We start from the raw sequence: 25,712 nt of genomic DNA, 5'->3' as shown, positions 1-25,712 counted from the left end.
GAGTGAAACATGCGGTATACAGTGGTACCTTGGGTTAAGTACTTAATTCATTCCGGAGGTCCGTTCTTAACCTGAAACTGTTCTTAACCTGAAGCACCACTTTAGCTAATGGGGCCTCCCACTGCTGCCGCCGCCGCACAATTTCTGTTCTCATCCTGAAGCAAAGTTCTTAACCCGAGGTACTATTTCTGGGTTAGCGGAGTCTGTAACCTGAAGCGTATGTAACCTGAAGCATATGTAACCGGAGGTACTACTGTATATAAAAAAAAAGATGAGGAAGGGGAGAACCAGTGCTTTTTTTCTAAAAAAATGTTTAGGGCTGGGGAGAACCCATGCACTACCACCTCAAACATCCTTTGCTGTGTTCAATTTTAGCAGCGTTGAAAAGGCTTCAATGAGAGAGGACAGATGGGAAGAGGCCGAGAAGTAAAGGTTTGACCTGCCCAACCAGGGGATGAAGGCTGCAGCTGGGCTCACCTGTGCAGAAGGCTTCTCCTTGGTCCACGCCGAGTCCTGGCGGTCCCTGGGGGTGGCAATGAACATGACGGGGAGGCGCGGCCGGGCAGCCACAAAATGGTTCCTGATCTCCACGTAATCTGCATCTGGGTGCAAAAACATCATGGCGTCAGACAGCAGAAGTCGCTGCAACGGGGGGGAGCGGACAAAGTTTCTCTGGCGCCCTCCTGTTACAACACTCGATGCAAGAGACAAGAGAAAAGAAGGACCATCTCACTGGAAGACTCCGGTTCAATCACAGCCTCTTCAGGTAGGGCTGGTCAGGGATGTCCCCTGCCTAGGAAGTTGCAGCTGTCTACCAGTGTAGACATTACAGGGCTAGATTCTAAACTAGGCAGTTCCTCGTGTTCCCAGATCACGATTATTATTATAATAAATGTATTTATTTGGTTTTTCAGATTAAAATTTTACGGTCACATATTCCACATAGGGTGGCGCTGTGGGTTAAACCACAGAGCCTAGGACTTGCCAATCAGAAGGTCGGCGGTTCGAATCCCCGCGACGGTGTGAACTCCCGTTGCTCTGTCCCTGCTCCTGCCAACCTTGCAGTTTGAAAGCACGTCAAAGTGCAAGTTGATAAATAGGTACCACTCCAGTGGGAAGGTAAACGGCGTTTCCGTGCGCTGCTCTGGTTCACCAGAAGCGACTTAGTCATGCTGGCCACATGACCCGGAAGCTGTACGCCGGCTCCCTCGGCCAATAAAGCGAGATAAGCGCCGCAACCCCAGAGTTGGCCGCGACTGGACCTAATGGTCAGGGGTCCCTTTACCTTTACCTTATACCACATAGAAACAAGATTCCAAGGAATCTCCTAGATTTCCCTCGTCCCCTTTGTGGGTCCTATTGTTCGTCATTTCCTCCTGCATATTTCATAATAATCCAAATCTTTTACCTCTCCATTGTGTCCAAAACTCACCATTAGACAAGTGTTATTCCAATCCTATGAACGATTTTAACTGTTTACAACAGTTCTTAAGTTATAAATTTCCCCTATTCCTTATTAAAATTTTGGTCTCCCTGATTTCTGATTCTTCTGGTCATTTTAGCCATTTTGGCATAGTCCACCAACTTGATCTGCCATTCGTCTCCGGTAGGGACTTTATCTTCTTTCCATCTCTGGGTCAATAACATTTGTGCAGCCATGGTCACATAAATAGTCTGCTCCCTTGGGATTTCGGAACCTAGAATTCCTAAAATAAAGGCTTCAGCTTCCCAGATCACGATGAAGGCAGCATCGAACCACAAAGCACCACCCAGCAAGCTGCCTGCATTCCCCTACAGAGGCATTGTCCACCTATACTACACCTGAGGCCAGCTTTCTCCAGCCTGCGGCCTTCCAAATGGTGATGGGACGCAGCTGCCATCATCCCTGACCATGGGCTGGGCTGGGCTGGGATTGGTGGGAGCTGCAGTCCAACTGCACCTCGAGGGCACCAGGTTGGGAAGCCTTGTATCCATGGTGGAGGATGTAAAGGCGTAATATATGCACACCGACAATATGGACACCTACTGAGAGCTGTGAAGATTCACTTCTCGGTATGTGGATTGAGGCTTAAGATATAGCAGAGATAGAGGACGATAGATGGATAGATTTGTTGTGGTTGTGGTTGTTGTGGTTGTATTTCTTTGCTTTTTCTTTCTTTTTTCTTTTTCTCCTTTTATATTTTTTTCTTCCTTTTTCTGATTTCTTTTGGTCGTATTTCTATTTGGTTTTTACTGCATTATACAGTGGTACCTCGGGATCCGTTCCAGAGCCCCGTTCGCATCCAGAAGCAAACGTAACTAGCAACGGCGCATCTGCGCACACACACGTCGCTTTTCACCGCTTCCGCGCATGACGTCATTTTGAGTATCTGCACATGTGAGGGCGGCAAAACCCGGAAGTAACATGCTCCGTTACTTCCAGGTTGCCGCGGAGCGCAACTCGAATGCGCTCAACATGAAGCACATTCAACCCGAGGTATGACTGTATGCTGAAAACTTTTAATAAAATTAATATGAAGAAGAAAGAAACCTACAGAGTCCCAGCACCAGCCAACCCAGGGTCTTTTCATCTTGGAGATGAAGCAGTTTTTTAAAAAAAATGGAGTGAAGTTTTGGAGAACAGGATGATTCTGCAATCTGCATCAAAGGTGCAAATAGATCACATCGGCATACCGGAATACTTTATCCAGATTTTGCCAGGCATGGAGAAAAACTGAGCACTGAGTCCCACTCCAACCCAAGGTCTAGAAATCTGAGTCGGACACCTCGCTGGCTATTGCACACACACACTTTGAAAACACACCTTCACTGTGGTTCGGTGGCTTTGTGGTTCGGCGCTGCCTTCATCGTCATCTGGGAACCTGAAGCCTTTATTTTAGGAATTCTAGATGCCGAAATCCCAAGGGAGCAGACTAGACATTTATGCGACCACAGCCGCACGGATGTTATTGGCCCAGAGATGGAAAGAAGATAAAGTCCCTACCGGAGACGAATGGCAGATCTAGTTGATGGATTATGCTGAAATGGCTAAAATGACCGGAAGAATCAGAAATCAGGGAGACCAAAATTTTAATAAGGAATGGGGGAAATTTATAACTTATCTTAACCATTGTAAACAGTTAAAATCGTTCGTAGGATTGGAATAACGCTTGTAGTCTAATGAGAGCCAGTGTGGTGTAGTGGTTAAGAGCAGTAGACTCGTAATCTGGTGAACCGGGTTCGCGTCTCTGCTCCTCCACATGCAGCTGCTGGGTGACCTTGGGCCAGTCACACTTCTCTGAAGTCTCTCAGCCTCACTCACCTCACAGAGTGTTTGTTGTGGGGGAGGAAGGGAAAGGAGAATGTGAGCCGCTTTGAGACTCCTTAGGGTAGTGATAAAGCAGGATATCAAATCCAAACTACTCCTCCTTCACAGCCATGAGAACTAGAAACCTGCCACATAGATCTTTTTTTTAAAAAAAAGGACAGCTGAAATTTTTCAGAATGCTCTGCTCTGCACCAAGATAAGGGGGGGGGGGTGTTCCTGCTGTGTTACACTTTAATGGACCTTTAAGGCAGGCAATTACAAGCTCCTAGAAAAGCGAGGATTAATCTTGTCGAGTTGTTTCACGAGGAAATACCTGGACTGCAGGCCCCTTTAGCAAAATGGTGCCCAGGCTTCTGCTTTCATTAATACAGAGGTCAGGCTCTGGAGCACCGGGAGCAGACACTCCTTTCTCCGAGTCAGGAGGTGAATGAGATAACCTTTGCTCCTGTCTGCCTCGCGATCTGCAAATCTGACAAAATGCAGCGACGCTGCTTCCTGAGCCTCTGATCAACACACAAGGCAGAGAAAGAGAGACTCTCCTCCAAATGCCACGATAAAAATTAAACGAACTCTCTTCCCATCATCTAGCTGCCCCTCGATTAGGAGGCAGATTACAGGAGCAGATCTATCCTTCTGGAGAGGCAGAGAGTGGATTGTCTGAGACCTTGTGCTGAATAAGGGGTTGGAAGAGGTTGGAAAAGGGGATGGAAGTTGAAGCCACCTTTCTGAGCCCAATATTTGTTCATTTGACCACACTGTTCATTAGGCATAGAAATATTCTGCCCTATATTGCTTTGGAACATTCATTTATTTCGGGTTTAAACTGGGGACACGCTCCGCTCTTGTAGTCAGTCAAAACATACACAGCCAGAGGACCCAATGCTTCTGAATACAGTGGTACCTTGGTTTTCGAACAGCTTAGTCCATGGGTAGGCAAACTAAGGCCTGGGGGCCGGATCCGGCCCAACTGCCTTCTCAATCCGGCCCACGGATGGTCCGGGAATCAGCATGTTTTTTACATGAGTAGAATGTGTCCTTTTATTTAAAATGCACCTCTGGGTTATTTGTGGGGCCTGCCTGGTGTTTTTACATGAGTAGAATGTGTGCTTTTATTTAAAATGCATCTCTGAGCTATTTGTGGGGCATAGGAATTCGTTCATTCCGCCCCCCCCAAAAAAACTATAGTCCGGCCCCCCACTGTTGAATGGTCTCTTTAAATCTGAAGGTTCATTATTGTTCCACAAGATGTGTATTTCTTTAAGGGCCAGAGCAAATAACGTGACCTAGTTTTACAGCTGTGAAGCAGTATAGCAGGTGCTATTAAGGTGTGATAATTAAGCTGTTGGGTATGGTATATAAAGAGCAGCACCTAGCTCTCTCAGTACCCTGGTGGTTGGGACATGCTTATTGATATATTATAATTAATGTAAAAGGAGTTTTTGTTTTTGTTATTAAAACCTAGCAAAAGGTTATTTTGCGTTCCTTGTAATGTGTGGTCTCTGCAGCGCAAGCTCTCTACAGCGCAACTAATCTGCAAACAGCCAGTACCCACAAGGTCTGAGGGACAATGGACCGGCCCCCTGCTGAAAAAGTTTGCTGACCCTGCCTTAGTTCTTGAACAACTTGGAACCCGATCGCTGCAAACCCAGAAGTAAGTGTTCCAGTTTGTGAACTTTCTTCAGAAGCCAAACGTGCTCCGTTTTGAGTGCAAGGCTTCCGTTCTGAGTGCTATGCTGAGGTCTGTCTGCTTTTGCTATTAATTTTGCATTTTTATTGAATTTTTTGTTTTTGTGACTGTGTGGAACCCAGTTCAGCGACTGATTGATTGTGTGAGTGCGGAAATGGATAAAAGCTACAAGGCCAAGAGAACCATTAACAGAACAACAACAGAGGTAAATTGTTAAATTGCTGTTTTAGGGGTTTTTAAATGTCTGGAACCGATTAATCCATTTTGCATTACTTTCTATGGGAAAGCCCCCCTTGGTTTTGGAACGTTTTGGTTTTGGAACGGAGTTCCAGAACGGATTAAGTTCCGAGAACCAAGGTACCACTGTACCTGTTGCTGGAAGTCACATCAGGGGAGAGTTGCTCTTGTGCTTGAATCCTGCTTGAGAGTTTCCCACACGCATCTGACTGGCCACTGTGGGATCAAGGATGCTGGACTAGATGGGCCATTGGCCTGTTCCGGCAGGCCCTTCTTATGTTCTTAAGTCTGAGTGTGTGGTTCGGGAGCTGCATGGTCAGGGGAAAAACCATGCTGTCCAGGGTTGTAAAGACTGCGGAGAGAATAACTGGGTGCACTCTTCCCACCTTGGATCAAATCTATGCTTCCAGGTGCCATAAGAAAGCTGCAGAGACAGCGCAGGATAGTGCGCACCCCGAAAATGATCTCTTTCAGCTTCTGCCTTCTGGAAGAAGGTACAGGGTTATAAAGACTAGGACTAGCTGCCTGAGAAACAGTTTCTATCCAAATGTGATTTTGGTTTTAAACACAGTGTAAGGTAGTCTTTAGGGACGCGGGTGGCGCTGTGGGCTAAACCACAGAGCCTAGGACTTGCCGATCAGAAGGTTGGCGATTCAAATCCCCGCGACGAGGTGAGTTCCCGTTGTTTGGTCCCTGCTCCTGCCAACCTAGCAGTTCAAAAGCACGTCAAAGTGCAAGTAGATAAATAGGTACCACTCTGGCGGGAAGGTAAATGGCGTTTCCATGCGCTGCTCTGGTTCGCCAGAAGCGGCTTAGTCATGCTGGCCACATGACCCGGAAGCTGTACGCCGGCTCCCTCGGCCAATAAAGCGAGATGAGCGCCGCAACCCCAGAGTCGGCCACGACTGGACCTAATGGTCAGGGGGTCCCTTTACCTTTAAGGTAGTCTTTGTGGGAGTATATTGCATTTAAAAATGGGGTATCAGAGTTTTTAGGGGGCTAACCAGGCTGGGATAGCTGGGATAGCAGGCTTGTTGGTTTTTGAATGTCTTATGTAGATTTTTCAATTTCGTTGTTCTGTATGGGACAATGACAATAAAGATTATCGTATTGTAACGAGAGCAAACGGACCCCCAGTTTTCCGTGGCTAGGCAGTAAAGCAAGGTATTGTCTACTGTCCGCATGCTAAAATTTTCAGTTCTTTGGGGAACGTGCCCATGGAAGGTGGAACTGACAGAGGAGAGCCCTGTTATCTGGCTTACTGCTTAGCGTTCCTGGGTCCAAAATCTGGGGATGACCTGACAAATCTCCTACATGTCAGCGTTTTCATTCAACCCTCTTGCCAAAAGCATGCTGAGAGTGTTTTATGTGTGCAGCGGAGATTAAGTGGGAGAAGGCACCAGTCATGGGAAAGCTTTAATTCTGGTGGAGACAGTCTTAAGCGGGGCTTTATGACATATGGCACATCAAAGCTCAGATCTGCTTCCCATATCATTAATGAGCCATCTGTGTTTCCACAAGGCTGAATGATCCAAATATTATAGATAACAGGCACTCGCTCTCGAGACGTTTACGAGCTTCGATGCATGTGCTACTTTTCAAACTCGGCAAGCAAACAGAACGCCTATTGCAGAACCGCACAGTACGTAAATGACATAAGTTGTCTCAACTCCATGGGGATGAAAGGATAAAGAATATTTTTTTGCTCTATAAGACGCACCCAACCATAGGACGCACCTTGTTTTAGAGGGGGAGAACAAGAAAAAAAGAATCTCCCCCTCTCTGCTCAGCGCCCCTTCAGCGAAGCGGCAGGAAAAACGGAGCCCCTTCCATTTCTCCTGCTGCTTCGCTGAAGGGGCGCTACGCAGAGAGGGGGAGAATTTTTTCTTCTTCTCCCCCTCTAAAACAAGGTGCGTTCAAGGTGCGTTCACCCACAGCCTCAGGAGCGCAGCGGGAGTTCCCGCTGGGCTCCGGAGGCTTTGGGTTCCTTTCAACCTGCTCTTTGGGGCTGGCGGGCGGAAGCACTGCTTTCCCCCACCGCCAGCCTCAAAGATCCCTGAAGCCTTTGGAGTGAAAGGAACCTGAAGCCTCTGGAGCGTGGAGGGGGTGCTCCCTCTGCGCTTTGGAGGTTTCGCGTTGCTATCGCTGAAGCCAAGGAGCCTGCATTCGCTCCATAGGACGCACACACATTTCCCCTTAATTTTTGGAGGGGAAAAGTGCATCCTATAGAGCAAAAAATACGGTAATGTTTGCCTTGCAATAAGGAGGAGGTTCGGGTCAGCAGACACGAGAATTATACCTCCTTCAACTAGACCTTTCAATCAGTGAACAGCCTGGTCTCCCCCTCTCAGTTTCTGCACTGTTGGCATTTACTAATGTCATTTAGAAAAAAATGATGATCAAGAATAGGTACTAGGTGCAAACCAAGCTTATCTAGACAAGACTTCTAAATGAGGGAACTAACTGGTTTCGTGAGCCGTGTGTGGACAGAAGCAGGTGGTGGGGAAGGTAAAATACTAAGGATGGAAATATCTTTGCAAAGAACTCGATAGAAAGCCAAGACTTGAGTATCTTATTTTTGAAAGGAATGTCTAAATAGGTCAGTGTCCTTGCAAAGGTTCCCCCAGCATTTAAATAGAGAAACGGCTAAGGGAGCTGGGCATGTTTAGCCTGGAGAAGAGGAGGTTAAGGGGTGATATGATAGCCATGTTCAAATATATAAAAGGATGTCACATAGAGGAGGGAGAAAGGTTGTTTTCTGCTGCTCCAGAGAAGCGGACACGGAGCAATGGATCCAAACTACAAGAAAGAAGATTCCACCTAAACATTAGGAAGAACTTCCTGACAGTAAGAGCTGTTCGACAGTGGAATTTGCTGCCAAGGAGTGTGGTGGAGTCTCCTTCTTTGGAGGTCTTTAAGCAGAGGCTTGACAACCATATGTCAGGAGTGCTCTGATGGTGTTTCCTGCTTGGCAGGGGGTTGGACTCGATGGCCCTTCTGGTCTCTTCCAACTCTATGATTCTAAATCAGCCAGAAGAGACCAGAAGGCGGTGGCAGTTCTTACAGGAACCAGTATGCAAATGAATGAGGAGCCAAAAACAGATCGGTAGCTACTGGAATGGTATTTTCCCAGTAGTGATGTATGGAAGTGAGAGCTGGACCATAAAGAAGGCTGATCGCCGAAGAATTGATGCTTTTGAATTCTGGTGCTGGAGGAGACTCTTGAGAGTTCATGGACTGCAAGAAGATCAAACCTCTCCATTCTGAAGGAAATCAGCCCTGAGTGCTCACTGGAAGGACAGATCCTGAAGCTGAGGCTCCAATACTTTGGCCACCTCATGAGAAGAGAAGACTCCCTGGAAAAGACCCTGATGCTGGGAAAGATGGAGGGCGCAAGGAGAAGGGGACGACAGAGGACGAGATGGTGGGACAGTCTTCTCGAAGCTACAAACATGAGTCTGACCAAACTGCGTGAGGCAGTGGAAGACAGGAGTGCCTGGCGTGCTCTGGTCCAGGGGGTCACGAAGAGTCGGACACAACTAAACGACTAAACAACAACAAGCTACTGGAATGGTTGTAACAAGGAAGTTGGCTTCTCCGTATAACCAGCCCCAATCAATCATCAGGCTGCAGCCCTTTGGGCCTGTTGATGTTTCATAGCACTTTTTAAAGGCAGCAGCCCAGGAAGAGCATGTTATTGTAACCAAATAGGAAGCAATTAAGGCGTGTATCACTGTGGCCAAATCAGACATCTCTTTAAAAAGCCACGAGAAATTCAACCCATGTCTTGCGGGACTCCAAGATCCTCCCTTAAAAAAAATATATATATGAAGGGAAAACGCCAAGGTAAATTCAACGAGGAGGTCTATCTGATGCCATTACCACGGCGAGAAAATGAAGCCTCCATATATAAGGGAAGTATACCTCTGAATAGCAGGTTCTGGGGCCAACAACAATGACAGCCACTCCTTTCCTGCTCTGCCTGCAACCTCCCAGAGGCATCTCTCTGGGGTACTGGCAGGAGATGGAATGCAGGACCCGGCCAAGTCATTTCTCATGTTCCAAACAACGAGAAGAAAAGAGCGATTTAGCACGCTCTGGGCGATGTTAACACAGCAAAGTCGAATGTTCTTTGCAACAAAAGGAGCAGGGAGGTTTGGCAAGCTGGATTGCAATTGCAAAAGCACCTGGCTTCACTGCAGGGATCAGGTTGCTAAGCCCTCCTTGGAAGGAAGGCAAAAGGAAACCAGGAAATCATCGTACTAATCCTAACAAAGAAGGTTTGGCCTCTTAATTCTTCCAAGACGAGCCCTATGGCAAGGAAACCTCAGGGAATGCTCAGCATGAAAGAGGCTTCCCTAAGGAAAGAAAGACTCAGTGAAGCTGGAAGTTGGGAGATTCCGGACAGATAAAAGGAAGTACGCAGCACCTAAACTATGGAACTCACTTCCACAGGAGGCCACCAACTTGGATGGCTTGAAAGGACAGTTAGACAAATTCATGGAGGAAGAGAGGCTATCAGTGGCTCCTCAGTTCTGCCTCCAGTCAGAGGAAAAGATGCTTCTGAACTAGATGAGCCTCAGCGTCCCTTCCAAATAAGATTCTATGTGACCAGGCTATGCATTAGTTTTTCATCCTGTTAATTTCAAAATATGGTGGAACAGCTCAGTCGGTAGAGGATGGGACTCTTAATCTCAGGGTCGTGCGTTCGAGACACTGGGCAAAAATATTCCTGAAATTGCAGGGGGTTGGACTAGATTATCCCCCCCCAGTCCCTTCCAACTCTACAAGTATCTACGAGGCCCTCGTATCTATGGGACCGCCTCTCCTGGTCTGCCCCGCAGAGGACCTTAAGGTCCATGAATAACCATAGTTTAGAGGTCCCGGGCCCTAAGGAAGTCAGACTATCCTCCACCAGGGCCAGGGCCTTCTCAGTGATGGCTCCAACCTGGTGGAATGCTCTGTCCCATGAGACAAGGGCCCTGCAGTACTTAACTTCCTTCCGCAGGGCCTGTAAGACAGAGCTATTCTGCCTGGCTTTCAATTTGAACTTAGCCTGATCTTTTATTTCCCTTCTCTTCCCTCCCCCTCCCCTTTTATGAAGATCACCCCCTCTGAGACCCCACAGCTAATTCTCCCCTGGCCTCCTCGCTGGCCCAAGTAGGACCAATTCAGCCAGCTAGCCCGGGGGATTATCTAATTGATTTTTGAATTTTATTGTCATTCATGTTTTTTAGACTGTATTTTATGCTGTTTTTATAATTAAGTGTTTTAAATTTGTTGTTAGCCGCCCTAAGCCCGGTTTTTAAACCGGGAAGGGCAGGGTATAAATATTTTTTTTTTAATTATTATTATTATTATTATTTATTACAATTCTATGATTCTATGGATGCCAGGTGCTAGAAACCACTGAAGGAGAGATTGTTGCTCTTGTGCTCGGATCCTGTTTCAGGTTTCCCACCGGCATCTCATCAGCCACTGTGAGAACAGGGTGCTGGACAAGAGGGACCATCGGCCTGATCCTGAAGGCTCTCCTCGGTTTCTACTGTCCCTCCCTCCACCCCTCTCACCATTCAGCTCAGCATTCAGGTTGACGATGAGGGGGCTGTTCTTCCAGTCAAAAGTGGTGAGCAGGAAAAGAAACCGAAGGAATCCCACTTGGGGGGAGCTGCAGGGAGAGAAGAGTCACAAAAGGCGAGCATTATTCTAGCTGTATTGTGTATTATATTAATTTCACATACAGTCATACCTCGGGTTAAATATGCTTCAGGTTGAGCGTTTTCAGGTTACGCTCCACGGCGACCCGGAAGTAACGGAACGAGTTACTTCTGGGTTTCACCAATCGCGCATGCACAGGCACTCAAAATGACGTCATGCGCAGAAGCGGTGAAACGCGACCCGCAGATGCGGTTTGAGTTCTACTCAGGATGCGAACAGGGCTCTGGAACGGATCCCGTTCGCATCCAGAGGCACCACTGTACAAGTCTCAAGCCAGCTAAAAGACATGTTCTTATAAAGAGCTAGAATAATTTTAAAAGAAACTCCAGCAGCAGATGTTTAAAAAGTACACGAAACGAACAGCCCAGGCAGAGGAGGTCTCTTCACCTAACTGGGAAAGTTTGTTGAAACAAAACTGACTTAAAATGTTTTTTTAAAAAGGTAAAGGATCCCTGGACGGTTAAGTCCAGTCAAAGGCGACTCTGGGGTTGCGGCGCTCATCTCGCTTTCAGGCCGAGGAAGCTGGCGTTTGTCCACAGGCAGCTTTCCAAGTCATGTGACCAGCAGGACTAAACCGCTTCTGGCACAACGGGACACCGTGATGGAAACCAGAGTGCATGGAAATGCCATTTACCTTCCCATTGCAGCGGTACCTATTTATCTACTTGCACTGGTGTGCTTTCGAACTGCTAGGTTGGCAGGAACTGGGACAGAGCAATAGGAGCTCACCCTGTTGCGGGGATTTGAACCGCCGACCTTCTGATCAAGAGGCTCCGTGGTTTAGACCAGGGGTCAGCAAACTTTTTCAGCAGTTTCCTTCCCTTCAGGAGGTTAAATCCTGATGGGCCCTAGTCTCATGGGACAGAGCATTCCACCAGGTGGGAGCCATCACTGAGAAGGCCCTGGCCCTGGTGGAGGATAGTCTGACTTCCTTAGGGCCCGGGACCTCTAAACTATGGTTATTCATGGACCTTAAGGTCCTCTGCGGGGCAGACCGGGAGAGGCGGTCCCGTAAATACGAGGGCCCTAAGCCACATGACCAAAGGGTCATCCCGTCGAACTCCTTGCCTTTCAGGATAAAAAGTGCTGTGGGGTCTGATCCAGCAAGGAGCATGTTCAAGGTAGGTTCGTATTTTGGGAACACCACAAACGCAAGGTGGTGCTGCCCCCAGCACTCACAGGTAGACTCCTCCTATTCATGGAAGGGACATCAAAACCTAGCCAAGGAGCAATTAAAAAAGGAGTGTAACAGACTCAGGAGGTTGTGAAGCAGGTGTCCCGCTGGCTGGGCCCTTACCTGGGCACAGTGAAGGGTGCTGGGGACAGGAAGAGGGAGGCCACCAGTAAGTCCACGCATTCCTCCGAGACGCTGTCGCTCAGCAGTTGAGCGCTGATCCAGCGTTTGGCGAGACGGCAGCAGCCGCTGAAAGCAGAATGTTGCTGCTGGAGGCTGTAGGGAGAACGCAAACATCCGTTGAGATCCGTTGCCAAATCTGCCGGCAATCACCACAATCCGAAGGCAACAGAAAGCAAACCAAAAAAGCTATTATTATGATGACTGACGATATCAACTCTGCCAAGTGGGAATCCCTCTATACCTGAAGGAGCATCTCCACCCGCATCGTTCAGCCCAGACACTGAGGTCCAACTCCGAAGACCTTCTGGCGGTTCCCTCATTGCGAGAAGTGAGGTTACAGGGAACCAGGCAGTGGGCCTTCTCGGTGGTGGCACCCGCCCTGTGGAACGCCCTCCCACCAGATGTCAAGGAAACAACTATCTGACTTTTAGAAGACACCTGAAAGCAGCCCTGTTTAGGGAAGTTTTTATTGTTTGTTGTCTTGTCATGTTTTTAATATTCTGTTGGGAGCTGCCCAGAGTGGCCGGGGAAACCCAGCCAGGTGGGCGGGGTATAAGTAATAAATTTATTATTCTTATTCTTATTGCAATGACCAGAGGAGGACTGACCACTGGGAGGAGTGCAGAGAGAAGAAATGCCATGGACAACTGGACGCCTTCATTTGCCCCAGCTGCAACAAAACATGTCTCTCCCACGTCGGTCAATACAGCCACAGCAGGTTCTGAACCTCCCAATAGTTCGACTTCACCCCCAAAGGCACATTCCTCCATTGTCTCCCAAGATAGATGGATGGCATTATTATTACAGTCATACCTTGGGTTAAAGTAGCTTCAGGTTGAGCGTTTTCAGGTTGCGTTCTGCGGCAACCCAGAAGTAACGGAACAGGTTACTTCTGGGTTTTGCTGCTCGTGCATGTGCAGACGCTCAAAATGACATCACACGCATGCACAGAAGTGGCGAATCGTGAACCACGCACGCGCAGACACGGGCTGCGTTCACTTCAGGATGCGAATGGGGCTCCGGAACGGATCCTGTTCGCATCCAGTGGTACCACTGTATTATTATTATTATATTTGTTGTTTTGTTGTTGTTGTAAGCCCACAAGAAAGACCGCAGTGCACAAGCAATGCTCTCTGCCCTTGTGATTCCCATCAATTGGGATTCATGGGAACACCACGGCCATTGTGTCTTGCAGGCATCATCTGAGAATTGGAGACCACTCCCCGCTTACCCGTGAAGTGAGCTGGTCAAGAACGGCAGGTGCAGCGTCTCCACTTCCAGCTGCACGGATTCTTCCGTCACCTCGTGTTTCAGCATGCCTGTGGGGGTGACCACCTCCTTCAGGATTTGGGGCTCTCGGTGGTAAGCCACTTGGAGGCGGAAGACATAGCCCTCCTGAGAAAGAGGAGGAACAGGAGGAGAAATTATTTGCTTCTTAAGAGGCTGCTGGATCAGGCCAATGGCTCATTAGCCCAGCATCCTGGTCTCGCAGGGGCAAAGCCGATGCCTGTGGGAAACCAGCGAGCAGGATTCGAACACAAGACCTCCCTTCCCATCCTGCAGTTTCCAGCAACTGGGATTCTGTAGCTTTGCTGCCTTTGACCCTGGAGGGCAGGGCACAGCCAACATGGCTAGCAGCCATTCCTAGCCTTCTCCTCCATACGTTTCCCTAATCTAAGTTTGTGATCATCACTGTCTCTTGTGGGAGGGAGTTCCGCAGTCCTGAATATTCCAACATTCAACTTCAACCCACCGTCTTGGGTCCATGCTGAAAGCCTGCTCTTCACCTAATGACCCCAGGGCGAGTTCCATAAAATATCGCAATTCAGAGCCACGTGCAGTAAATTAGAAATGTTAAATTAAAAGCGCAAAAGTAAAGAAAATCTCAGGAGCAGCAGAACTTCAAGGCAAAAACATTCCCCCTTCAAGCAGGCCTTCAACTTATGGTGCCCTTTTAAATGTTTTGTGGGAGGGAAGATCATTGAGTTGTCTTTGCTTTTGTTTTAATAATAATAATAATAATAATAATAATTTATTTGTACCCCACCCATCTGGCAGGGTTTCCCCAGCCACTCTGGGCGGCTTCCAACAAAGATGAAAAATACATTAAAATGTCACACATTAAAAACTTCCCTGAACAGGGATGCCTTCAGATGTCTTCTAAATGTCAGGTAGTTGTTTATCTCTTTGACATCTGATGGGAGGGTTTTCCACAGGGAGGGTGCCACTACCGAGAAGGCCCTCTGCCTGGTTCCCTGTAACTTCGCTTCTTGCAATGAGGGAACCGCCAGAAGGCCCTCGGCGCTGGACCTCAGCATCCAGGTGGAACGAAGGGGGTGGAGATGCTCCTTAAGGTATATTGGACCAAGGCTGTTTAGGGCTTTAAAGGTCAACACCAACACTTTGAATTGTGCTCAGAAACATACTGGGAGCCAATGTAGGTCTCTTATTATGTAGTCTGTGTTTTTTATATTGTAATTTTATGTTGTGAACTGCCCTGAGACCTATGGGTATACAAATTTAATAAATAAATACAATTAGGGTGCAAAAGAAGGCAAGAGACCAATTTGCACCAAAAAGTCAGGGGAAGGTGGCCTTTCTGGACCTGATGGTGAACTTTACACACGGGTCGTGCGAGATGAACATCAGAAAACCAGAAGTCCTTAATCTCAGCCCTTAGAGAGTCATCTTCTCCATGCGAGAGGCTGAGAGATGAGTCCACCAAACACCAACCACAAAGTCAAGCGAAGTTTGTAGCAGGAAAAGGGTCCCAGAGAGCCAAAATCCCTTCAAGATTATGGAATGTGTGGTGCTGGGTGCTGCTGAGGAGAGCAGGGTGGAATAGGCGCCCAAAGCTAGGGGCAATATTCTGAATTTGCTTCAGATTTGCTTCAGATTTATCGGGAGGAGTCTGTGTGTGAAATTGTTACAATTGTGTACACTGCTCTTCAGCCCTGCTCCCAAAATGACGTTAAAACAATACAGCTGACCTTTAAAGCCCTAAACGGCCTCGGCCCAGTAGACCTGAAGGAGTGTCTCCACCTCCATCGTTCAGCCCGGACACTGAGGTCCAGCTCCGAGGGCCTTCTGGCAGTTCCCTCGCTGCGAGAAGTGAGGCTACAGGGAACCAGGCAGAGGGCCTTCTCGGTAGTCAAGGAATGTCAACGAAATAAACAACCGTCTGACTTTTAGAAGACATCTGAAAGGTAGCCCTGTTTAGGGAAGTTTTTGATGTTTTATTGTGTTTTTAATACAGTGGACTCTAGGGTTGCAAACGTGATCCATGCAGTATGCACGTTTGCAACCCCCATGCGCAGATTGCGATTCAGCGCTTCTGCACATGTGCAAAGCGTGTTTTAGCGTTTCTGTGCATGCGCGACCGCCAAAACCCGGAAGTAACCCATTTTTGGCAGTCCGTAACCCAAAAAAAACGCAACCTGAAGCGTCTGTAACCCGAGGTATGACTGTAATCTGTTGGAAGCCGCCGAGAGTGGCTGGGGAAATCCAACCAGATGGGAGGAGTATAAATAAATTATTAAATTATTATTATTATTATTATTACTATTATTATTAGCCCATGCCCACAGGCTTATGCTCTAAAGAAACACGACACACAAGGGAAAAGGTGCGAGGAGGGCAGAGGAAGAAATCAAACCCAAGCACGAATATATAAAAGTCCGTTCTTATAATGGCCAGCTTGCATAGCTCAGGCGTAGGAGGAGCCTGGTGGACCGGCTGAGCCTTCTGCTTTCCATCTCTCCCAGCGAGGCGGCCGGATGTCATGGTTGCCCCCAGGTGACAGGAGAGAAGGCTTGATGGAGCTGGCCTGTCACAGTGGAACTGATGGAGTAAGTCCTGCTTCCCATCTCTCTCTCAAGATAGCAGGTCATATTTCGCAACGCAACGGCTTCCACCTTCCTGCGCATCTGCGGGGGCCAAATGTGCACAAACACACCCACCCTCTGGCACAATTACCTTATACACGTCCGTGTAGGTGGGCGAAGCCCTGCAGAGCAGATGGTGCTGCTGGTGGAGAAGTTCTGCCAGCCGCAGCTGGAAGGCGGCCTTGACCCGCCGGATGGCTTCCTTGCTCTGAGGCCACTGCCCGCTCCCCTCCAGGTGGCAGATCACTGGTGCAAGAGGGAAGGAGGAGGCAAAAGAGTTAACGGAAGGCGCAAGGAGCAGCGTGGAAGCAGGAGAAGGGCAGGTGAAGATTCAGATAAGACTGAAGCAGTGTTCCCTAGAGCAGATGGCCGGGAGGTTGATGGGGTTACACTTTTTCTGAAGGAGCGGGTACGTAGCTTGGGGGTACTCCTGGACCCCTTGCTGTTGTCCGAAGCCCAGGTCGCCTTGGAAGCATGGGGTGACTTCCATCAGCTTCGGCTGGTGGCCCAGCTGTGCCCCAGTCTGGACAGGGATAACCTAACTTCTTCTCTTTTTCTCAATTCATTTTTTTGGTTTTTGAAATTGAAACTTTCCATTCACATTATCCAACAAGATTCCAAGGAATCTCCTGGACTTCCCACTCCTCCCCTTTGTGGGTCCTATTGTGAATCAGTTCCCTCACTGCGAGAAGCCAAGTTACAGGGAACCAGGCAGAGGGCCTTCTCGGTGGTGGCGCCCGCCCTGTGGAACGTCCTCCCACCAGAAGTCAAAGAGAAGAACAACTACCAGACTTTTAGAAGACATCTGAAGGCAGCCCTGTTCAGGGAAGTTTTTAATGTGTGACATTTTAATGTATTTTTAATCTTTGTTGGAAGCCGCCCAGAGCGGATGGGGAGACCCAGTCAGATAGACGGGGTACAAACAATTTTATTATTATTATTATTATTATTATTATTATTATTATTATTATTATTATTATTATTTATTTTCATTAAGTAGAATAAATGACTAAATAAACTTGCCTTCACAGCCCTGTTTAGGAACGCTTTTAATGTTTGGTGGACTATTGTATTTTAATATTTTGTTGGAAGCCGCCCAGAGTGGCTGGGGAAACCCAGCCAGATGGGTGGGGTATAAATAATTATTATTATTATAATCATTTCCTCTCGCATCTTTTATAATAATCCAAATCTTTTACCTCGCCATTGTGTCCAAAACTCACCACTAGATTACAAGTGATATTCTAATCCTACTACCAATTTTAATTGTTTACAGTGGTTGTTAAGATAAGTTATAAATTTTCCCCATTCCTTATTAAAATTTTGGTCTTCCCGCTCTCTGATTCATTTTGAATGAATGTATGTACAGTTATACCTCAGGTTGTGAACGCTGCGGGATATGTCTTTTCAGGTTGCGTCCCGAAGTACTGGAAAGGGTTACTTCTGGGCAGTGGCGTAGCGTGGGGGGTGCAGGGGGGGCCGGCCGCACCGGGTGCAACATCTGGGGGTTAGGGTTAGGGGCGCAAATCCACGGGTTAGGGGGCGCAAATTACTTGCCCCGGGTGCTGACAACCCACGCTACGCCACTGCTTCTGGGTTTCGCCGCTCACGTATGCGCAGACACGCAAAATGACGTCACACGCAAGCGCAGAAGCGGCAAATCGCGACCCGCACGTGCAGATGCGGGTTGCGTTCCTTTCAGGTTGCAAACGGGGCTCCAGAACGGATCCAGATCACAACCAGAGGTACCACTGTAAATGAAAATATTAAATGCTGTGGAACAGTGCCATTATTACATGAGCACTGTTCCACAGCATTTGATATTTTCATTTACATACATTCATTCGAAATAAGATGGGTTTATGAAGCAATTCTATATCCTCCCACCACGCTGACGAAGAATTCTACGAAACAGTAGTCAATATCCGGAATCACTGTTCAGTGTTGGACATCATATTTGCTGAATACACAAAGCTTCACAGCTTGTCTGTCACACTACAAAGTCTGGCACCTCGCTTCATTTAAAGATTTCCAGAGACTTTGAGACTAAAGATTTCATTTTGGACCTGTTACGGTTTGAAGGAATTCTATAAAGATTGTCTATGTAATGAATGATGCTTTGCAGGGTTAAAGAAAAATGATGTAAAAAGTATAAAGATAGAGGTAATCTACATTAGACACAACAATTTAGAAAGAGTAAAATTGTTGAGGTCTTAGAACAAAGGAAGGAAATCAGTATGTGTATATGTATGTAATAACTAGATTAGAATGAAGATATGGTTTTATTTGTAGAGGTGTGCTTTTCTTTCTTTTTTCCTTTTTTGTGTTTTTCTTTCTTGTTTGTATAGTTTTATTTTGGATTTAATGTTTGTAATTTTTGTTGTAATTTTGCATTGAAAATAAAAAAGATTTAAAAAAAATTGTCTATTGCGTATGTACATGGTCATTGCGTTGCCTAGACATTGCTGACGTTCTCTTTGAAACACAGGGGTTTGTTTGGTTACTACAAAATGAAGTAGCAGTAAGGGGGACTCACAATGCCCCTTGCCCACTTTGAGACAGTGTCACCCACATTACCCATCCTTGCCTTTCACTGGTGCTAAATAAGCCGGGCACGGCTTCTCCGCCAAGGGCAGAAGAGACTCCCGGTCCTCGATCCTGGCATGGTAGGCATAATCTGGTTTCACGGGCACCGGAGGGAAGACCTGAGAAAGAACCAGGAAGGCACGTTAAGAGGAGCAAGAAAAAGGGGAACCCATGCATGATCTTGAGGTAGCAGCACATCCTCAGGGCACACACACACACACACACACACCCTGCCAGAAAATGCCCAGTCTCCAATTGTAAGGCGCTGCAAGGAAGCTGGGTGGCCAATGGCTCTCTGGGACACCTTTGTTAGACATTTAAAAGGCAGAATTCACCGGGGGCTGATGATAATAATAATAAATAATAATTTTTTTATATATATACACGCGCGCGCGCGCGCGCACACACACACACACACACACACACACATATATATATATATATATATATATATATATATATATATATATATATATAAATGAAATGAAATACAGACAAAGGTCCATATAGTTAGCCATGGTTTTCCCAGTAGTGATGTATGGAAGTGAGAGCTGGACCATAAAGAAGGCTGATCGCTGAAGAATTGATGCTTTTGAATTCTGGTGCTGGAGGAGACTCTTGAGAGTCCCATGGACTGCAAGAAGATCAAACCTATCCATTCTGAAGGAAATCAGCCCTGAGTGCTCACTGGAAGGACAGATCCTGAAGCTGAGGCTCCAAGACTTTGGCCACCTTTGGTCTCCACCTGTTTTCGCTGGAGACGAAGGGATGCAGTCATGTTTTTCCTTTGTTCCTGACTACGCTGAATAAAGCTGTAAATATGCTCTCTCTGTCTGAATTTTCCATCGTGGATGATTAAACCCTCTGCGGAAAGGTTGTGCATGGGTCTTGGAACGTATCTGAGGCTTGTGTCGCTAACTGACGGGTGCTGTTCCACGGGAAACCGGTGATCGTCCGGAGCCAGCTGGGGGCCTGCCTGAAGCCCCCGTCTCCCTGGCAGTATCCCAACAGATTCCCACCCCCACCCCCAGGGTGGCCAAATCCTAATGCACAATATTCCTTATGCACCTGCCTCCCTCGCAATCTGCCCCGCCACGAAAACCGTTGCCACGGAAGCGTGCATTCTGGCGCAGGAAACCCGTCTAAACAGACGGAGCGTGTCCTCCGACAGCCCCCCTTCCGTTGGCTCAAACTCACATCGGTATATCGGAGGGCAGGGTGAGCCCCCTGCACGGACGTCACCGTCAGCGGCAGCCCCTCCAGTTTCCACAGCTTGCGGCTCAAGTCGTCGTACGAGCGGACGACGCTCAGCATGGCCTCCTCACCAGTACCTGCCGGCTGTTCAAGACAATAATAATAATAATAATAATTTTTTTATTTATACTCCACCCTTCCCGGTTCAGAGAACCGGGCTCAGGGCGGCCAACAACAAATTTAAAACACTTAATTGATGCAACAAAAAAAATAGCATAAAAGACAGTATAAAATGTGAATAACAATAAATTCAGAAATCAGAAATCAATTTAGGGGGAAAATCCATCCAATAAAGAGCACCACCAGCGTCCCCTCCTGACCCTTACATGCTACTAAATTAAAGAGAGATAGCTGGTTGAGGGTGGGGAGGCAGGAGCTGTAGTCCAAAACATTTAAAACTAGTTATATTCATCCAGCTCATAGCAAAAGATCCATCTTGTCTGTGCCTCTCAATCTGCAGCAGGATATCTTTCAAAAGGGCCTAGTTGGGAGAACATGAGTATATAAAACATGGCATACGAAATCTGCATTTGTTGGCTGGGGAAAATCTGGAGAAGTGTGAATCGGCCGGAATTTGGGAGACACTTTTTGTCTAAGTTAGCCAAATGGACAGTCCGAAACCTCAACCTTCCACTTTTGTGTGTGTGAGGGGGGAGATCTGGAAAAGTCTGCCAGTCCCACAGGGAGTGCCCAGATGTGTGGGGAGACCATGCACAACACATGTGGAAAGAGACTGTCTCCCACGCGTGCTTGCAGCGTGAGACCACCGGTTTCTTAGGAGAAACTGGATTTTGGCAGTCGGTTTGATGCTCCCTTAAAGAAAGCAGATCTAAAGCAGATTGCAACGCACTCCCGTCCGAAATATCGCAGCTGAAGGCTGCCACCTGCAGACCAGCCTGGACACAGCCATGTGACATAACCACCTGACCTTTTTATTTTGGCACAATAGACACTGCCCTTTACAGGAGGATAACTACCAAACTAGAGAATACAGTGGACCTCCGGATAAGAACTTAATTCGTTCCGGGGGTCCGTTTGCACCCTGAAAATTACGTAAATAGAGACGCACTTCCGTGCACGCAGCGACTGAGTGCTTCTGCGCATGCACGCATGGCGAAACCCAGAAGTATACATGTCCGGGTTTGCCGTGGCAGTAACCCAAAGATTCTGTATCTAGGGGGATACGAAAGTAGAGGTTCAATCTGTGAATGCATTTAACAAGGCTGGTTTCTGGGTTTTCCTGAAACAGCAGCTGCATGGGCCTCTCTGATCAGAATGAGGACCATGGCACAAGGGGAACTGGGCTAACGATTCCCCATCACCACACTGATACCCCAACAACTCTCATCCAAAACCTGCAATTAGTGATTCGGGGAAGTTGCTCTCATAGCTGCCCTTAACGAAAAAAGGCAGACACCAGGAAAACAACAACACAGAACTGAGAGCTGCCATTCTCAATAGGGCTGTAACAGTCAGTCTCTCTTCACAGGGAACTCTGGGAATTGTAGTTCTGTGGAATCTGCTAAACATCTCTCAGCACCCTTAACAAACTACAGCTCCCAGAATACTTTGGGGGAAGGCACAAGTGGTATCAATGCACTTTAAACATATGGTGTGGATGTGACTTAACAGGGCAGAATCATAGAGTTGGAAGAGACCACAAGGGCCATCGAGTCCAACCCCCTGCCAAGCAGGAAACACCATCAGAGCACTCCTGACATATGGTTGTCAAGCCTCTGCTTAAAGACCTCCAAAGAAGGAGACTCCACCACACTCCTTGGCAGCAAATGCCACTGTCCAACAGCTCTTACTGTCAGGAAGTTCTTCCTCATGTTTAGGTGGAATCTTCTTTCTTGTAGTTTGGATCCATTGCTCCGTGTCCGCTTCTCTGGAGCAGCAGAAAACAACCTTTCTCCCTCCTCTATGTGACATCCTTTTATATATTTGAACATGGCTATCATATCACCCCTTAACCTCCTCTTCTCCAGGCTAAACATGCCCAGCTCTCTTAGCAGTTCCTCATAAAGCAGAGGAGGTGTCGATCAATGGAGCCTGCATTCCCATTTTTTGAAGGAGACAACAATCTATGGCTTTTTTAAAGTGTTGCGGGGGGGTAATTGGTTTGCTTTTATTTCATTACGTATTTTATGTTTTCATGTTGCATTTTTGTGTTGTGAACCCCTCTGTGATCTTCAGATGAAAGTCGGTATGCACATTTAATATATCCATCCATCCATACATACATACATACAGTGGATCCCGCACAGATCATGTTCACAACCCACAGCGTTTGCAACCTGCAGCAGCACACGCAAGGGTTGCGATTCGGCACTTCTGCGCATGCGCAAAGTGTGATTTAGTGCTTCTGTGCATGCATGACCGCCGAAACCCGAAGTAACCCGTTCCGGTACTTCCGGGTTCCGGCAGTCCGTAACCCAAAAAAACGCAACCTGAAGCGTCTGGAACCCAAGGTATGACTGTACATACATACATCCATACATACTTTGCCATTGTGCTTCCAAAACAGACTTTCTCAGCTTTCCCTGTGCCCTATGGAACAGATTTCCTGGGGGTGGGGACAAGGGGAGAGGAGAGGAAGGGGAAGTTCCACCGAATTTCAAAGGACATGAATTCACAGAGGAGAAAGAAGCTGCTTACTTCACGCCCCATCTTGATCACAGGCTCCAGCAGGGCACCTGTGTAGCAGATGGAAGTTTCTGGAATGTCCATGTGTCTGCAGAAAGATAAGAGAGAGCCAAACCATGAAAGGCTTTTAAACAGGGAACGCGCTCCTTTCTTCTAATCAACTCTCTTTTCTTTTTTTAAAACGAAGTTTCTAATGTTTTTTCAAAGACATTGATAAAAGCTTGGGAGAGCCTATGTGGGCTCAATGCCTGGTGAAACCACAAAAGTCATAAATGCACCCAGTGAGGAGAGCCTGCAGAACATGGGGGTTTCTTTACGCAATGTTCTGTTAGGAGAGATAATTCGCCAGCCTTCACAGGATGATGGTGGCATCGGCAACTAAGGAGGTTGTGGTGGCACGGGCAAAAGAGCACCAGCTTCCTCTGGGACCAGCCAAGGCTGCCGCCTGAATTACTTTGGTGGGCTCAGACCATTTGGCCCAGTATCCTGTTGCCAACAGTGGACAGCCCATGAGTACAGATGGGGCGTTTTTTCAGCCAGAGCTTGCAGGAGCTCAGTTCCAGCATCTTTCAGGTGGGCGGCATTATAATAAAACAAAGGGGGCGTTGGCGGTGAGTTCTGGCACCTCCTTTTCTAGAAGAATAGCCCTGAGTACAGCCGCTGACAACAACAGGCCCACCCTGTGGTTTGTCCGATACTAAAGGTACAGTGGTGCCTCGCAAGACGAAATTAATTCGTTCCGCAAGTTTTTTCTTCTTGCGAGTTTTTCGTCTTGCGAAGCACGGTTTCCCATAGGAATGCATTGAAAATCAATTAATGCGTTCCTATTGAGACTGCTTGCCAGGCTGGCGGTGCGGAGAAGGGCTTTTCTCCCCACCGCAAGCCTTCAGGACAGGTCCGGGAACAGAGGGGAAGGCGCGCAGCGCTTCTCCTCTGTTCCCGGGGCTTGCGGTGGGAGGAGGGTTTTTCCTCCCCACCGCCAACATTCAGAACAGCATTCTGAATGTTGGCGGTGGGAAGGAAAACCCTCCTCCCACCGCAAGTCTTCAGGACAGCCATCCGAAGGCTGGCGCGGGGAGAAGGTCTCTCCGCCCCACCGCCAGCCTTCGGAGCAGCCTTCCGAAGGCTGGCGGCGGGAGGAGGTCTCTCCGCCCCACCGCCAGCCTTCGGAGGAGGTCCGAGGACAGTGGGGAAGACGTGCTGCGCTTCCCCGCTGTCCTGGAGATTTCCCTATGGGCTTTCGTCTTGCGAAGGAAGCCCATAGGGAAATCCTTTTGCGAAGCGCCTCCAAAACGGAAAACCCTTTCGTCTAGCGGGTTTTCCGTCTTGCGAGGCGTTCGTCTTGCGGGGCACCACTGTACACTGCTTCAAAAAAACTTATGTTCCAGTGCCACAACTAGTGTGGGAGAAGTTAGTGGATCTATGAAATTATGAATACAGTGGACGCTCGGGTTGCGAACATGATCCGTGCGGGAGGCACGTTCGCAACCCGCAGCACAGTGTCCGCGCACACACAGGTTGCGATTCAGCGCTTCTGCGCATGCGCAAAGTGAGATTTAGCGCTTCTGCACATGCACGAGCGCTGAAACTCAGAAGTAACCTGTTCTGGTACTTCTGGGTTTGGCGCAGTGCGCAATCCGAAAATGCACAACCCGAAGCGTCTGTAACCCAAGGTATGACTGTAGTATAAGGTAAAGGTAAAGGTAAAGGACCCCTGGATGGTTAAGTCCAGTCAAAGGCGACTATGGGGTTGCGGCGCTCATCTCGCTTTCAGGCCGAGGGAGCCGGCATTTATCCACAAGCAGCTTTCCGGGTCATGTGGCCAGCAGGACTAAACCGCTTCTGGCGCAACGGGACAACGTGATGGAAACCAGAGCGCATGGAAACACCGTTTACCTTCCTGCCGCAGTGGTACCGATTTATCTACTCGCACTGGTATGCTTTTGAACTGCTAGGTTGGCAGGAGCAGGGATGGAGCAATGGAAGCTCACTCCATTACAGGGATTCGAACCAATGACCTTCTGATCGGCAAGCCCCAAAGGCTCAGTGGTTTAGACCCCAGCTCCATCCGATTTTATGTTTTATGAATAATATGAAGAGAGGAGACACAGGAAATATATTTTGCATTCGTAACACAAGAACGTGGTAAGAAAGTAAGTCGAGTCTGCTGGAACAGGCCAATGGCCGCTCTAGTTTAGCATCCTCTTCCCACCTGTGGGAACCTGCAAGCAGAACTTGAACCCAAGACCATCGTTCCCTCCATTTTCCAGCAACTGGTATTCAGAAGCATCTTGCCTCTGACTGCGGAGGCAGTGCATTGGCTCCATCATGGCTAGTTACCGGTGATATCATTATTTATTGTTCACCCTAACCAGCAGGATCTTCTTATGCAGGGGTCCCCAAGCTAAGGCCCGTGGGCCAGATAAGGCCCGAGGGACTCATTTATCCGGCCCACGGCAACCCCCACCGCCCACTCGTACCAGCACTGCGCTGTGCGGCTGCCCACTTCCGGGTCGGAGGAGCACGGGAAACAGCTTGTGCACATGCGCAAGCGTTATTTGCGCATGTGCAAGTGTTATTGGCGCATGCGCAAGGGTTATTTGCGCATGCACAAGCATTATTTGCAGTGCACATCCGGGTCGGAGGAGGCCCGTGCACATGCGCACAAGCTATTTCTGGTGCTCCTCCGATCTGGAAGTGCACCGGAAATAGCGTGTGCGCACGCGTATGGGCATGCGCTCCCCTGCCCTCCGCACAATCAGCACTGGAGACATCAACCTGAGGCGCAGTAAGTTTGCTGACCCGTTCTTACGTGCTTAACATGCATAGCAGACGCAAAATATTTTCTTCTATTTCCTCTCTCCATGCTGTCCATAATTTTATAGGTCCGCTGCCCACCTGTCTTTTTTCGAAGTTAGAGATCTCCAAACGTTTTAGCTTCTCCCCAATGAATGTATGAATGAAACTTTAATTGCGTCAGCCATCGGCCATAGCAACACAAAAAACATGGCAATATACACAGAACAAAATAAAAAG

At 48.0% G+C, this 25,712-nt stretch overlaps 1 protein-coding gene across 1 annotated transcript in view; it reads right to left on the bottom strand.

Annotated features, from left to right (window-relative positions):
• The window catches only part of NOL6 (nucleolar protein 6), a 63,585-nt gene that overhangs the window by 17,854 nt on the left and 20,019 nt on the right, over positions 1-25,712 (bottom strand). The window contains exons 15-22 of the mRNA XM_083575556.1: positions 22,689-22,764; positions 19,974-20,114; positions 18,778-18,895; positions 16,282-16,436; positions 13,538-13,701; positions 12,247-12,399; positions 10,802-10,899; positions 478-602 (exon numbers count right to left, since the gene is read on the bottom strand). Of these exons, the coding sequence (XP_083431682.1) occupies positions 478-602; positions 10,802-10,899; positions 12,247-12,399; positions 13,538-13,701; positions 16,282-16,436; positions 18,778-18,895; positions 19,974-20,114; positions 22,689-22,764 (1,030 nt within the window). The remainder of the gene's footprint in view (positions 1-477; positions 603-10,801; positions 10,900-12,246; positions 12,400-13,537; positions 13,702-16,281; positions 16,437-18,777; positions 18,896-19,973; positions 20,115-22,688; positions 22,765-25,712) is intronic.

The sequence above is a fragment of the Podarcis filfolensis genome (assembly GCF_964270895.1).
Source record: "Podarcis filfolensis genome assembly, chromosome: 11".
Lineage (NCBI taxonomy): Eukaryota > Metazoa > Chordata > Lepidosauria > Squamata > Lacertidae > Podarcis > Podarcis filfolensis.
Note: the sequence above shows the minus strand (reverse complement) of the source record. Positions and strands in the feature narration are given on the sequence as shown.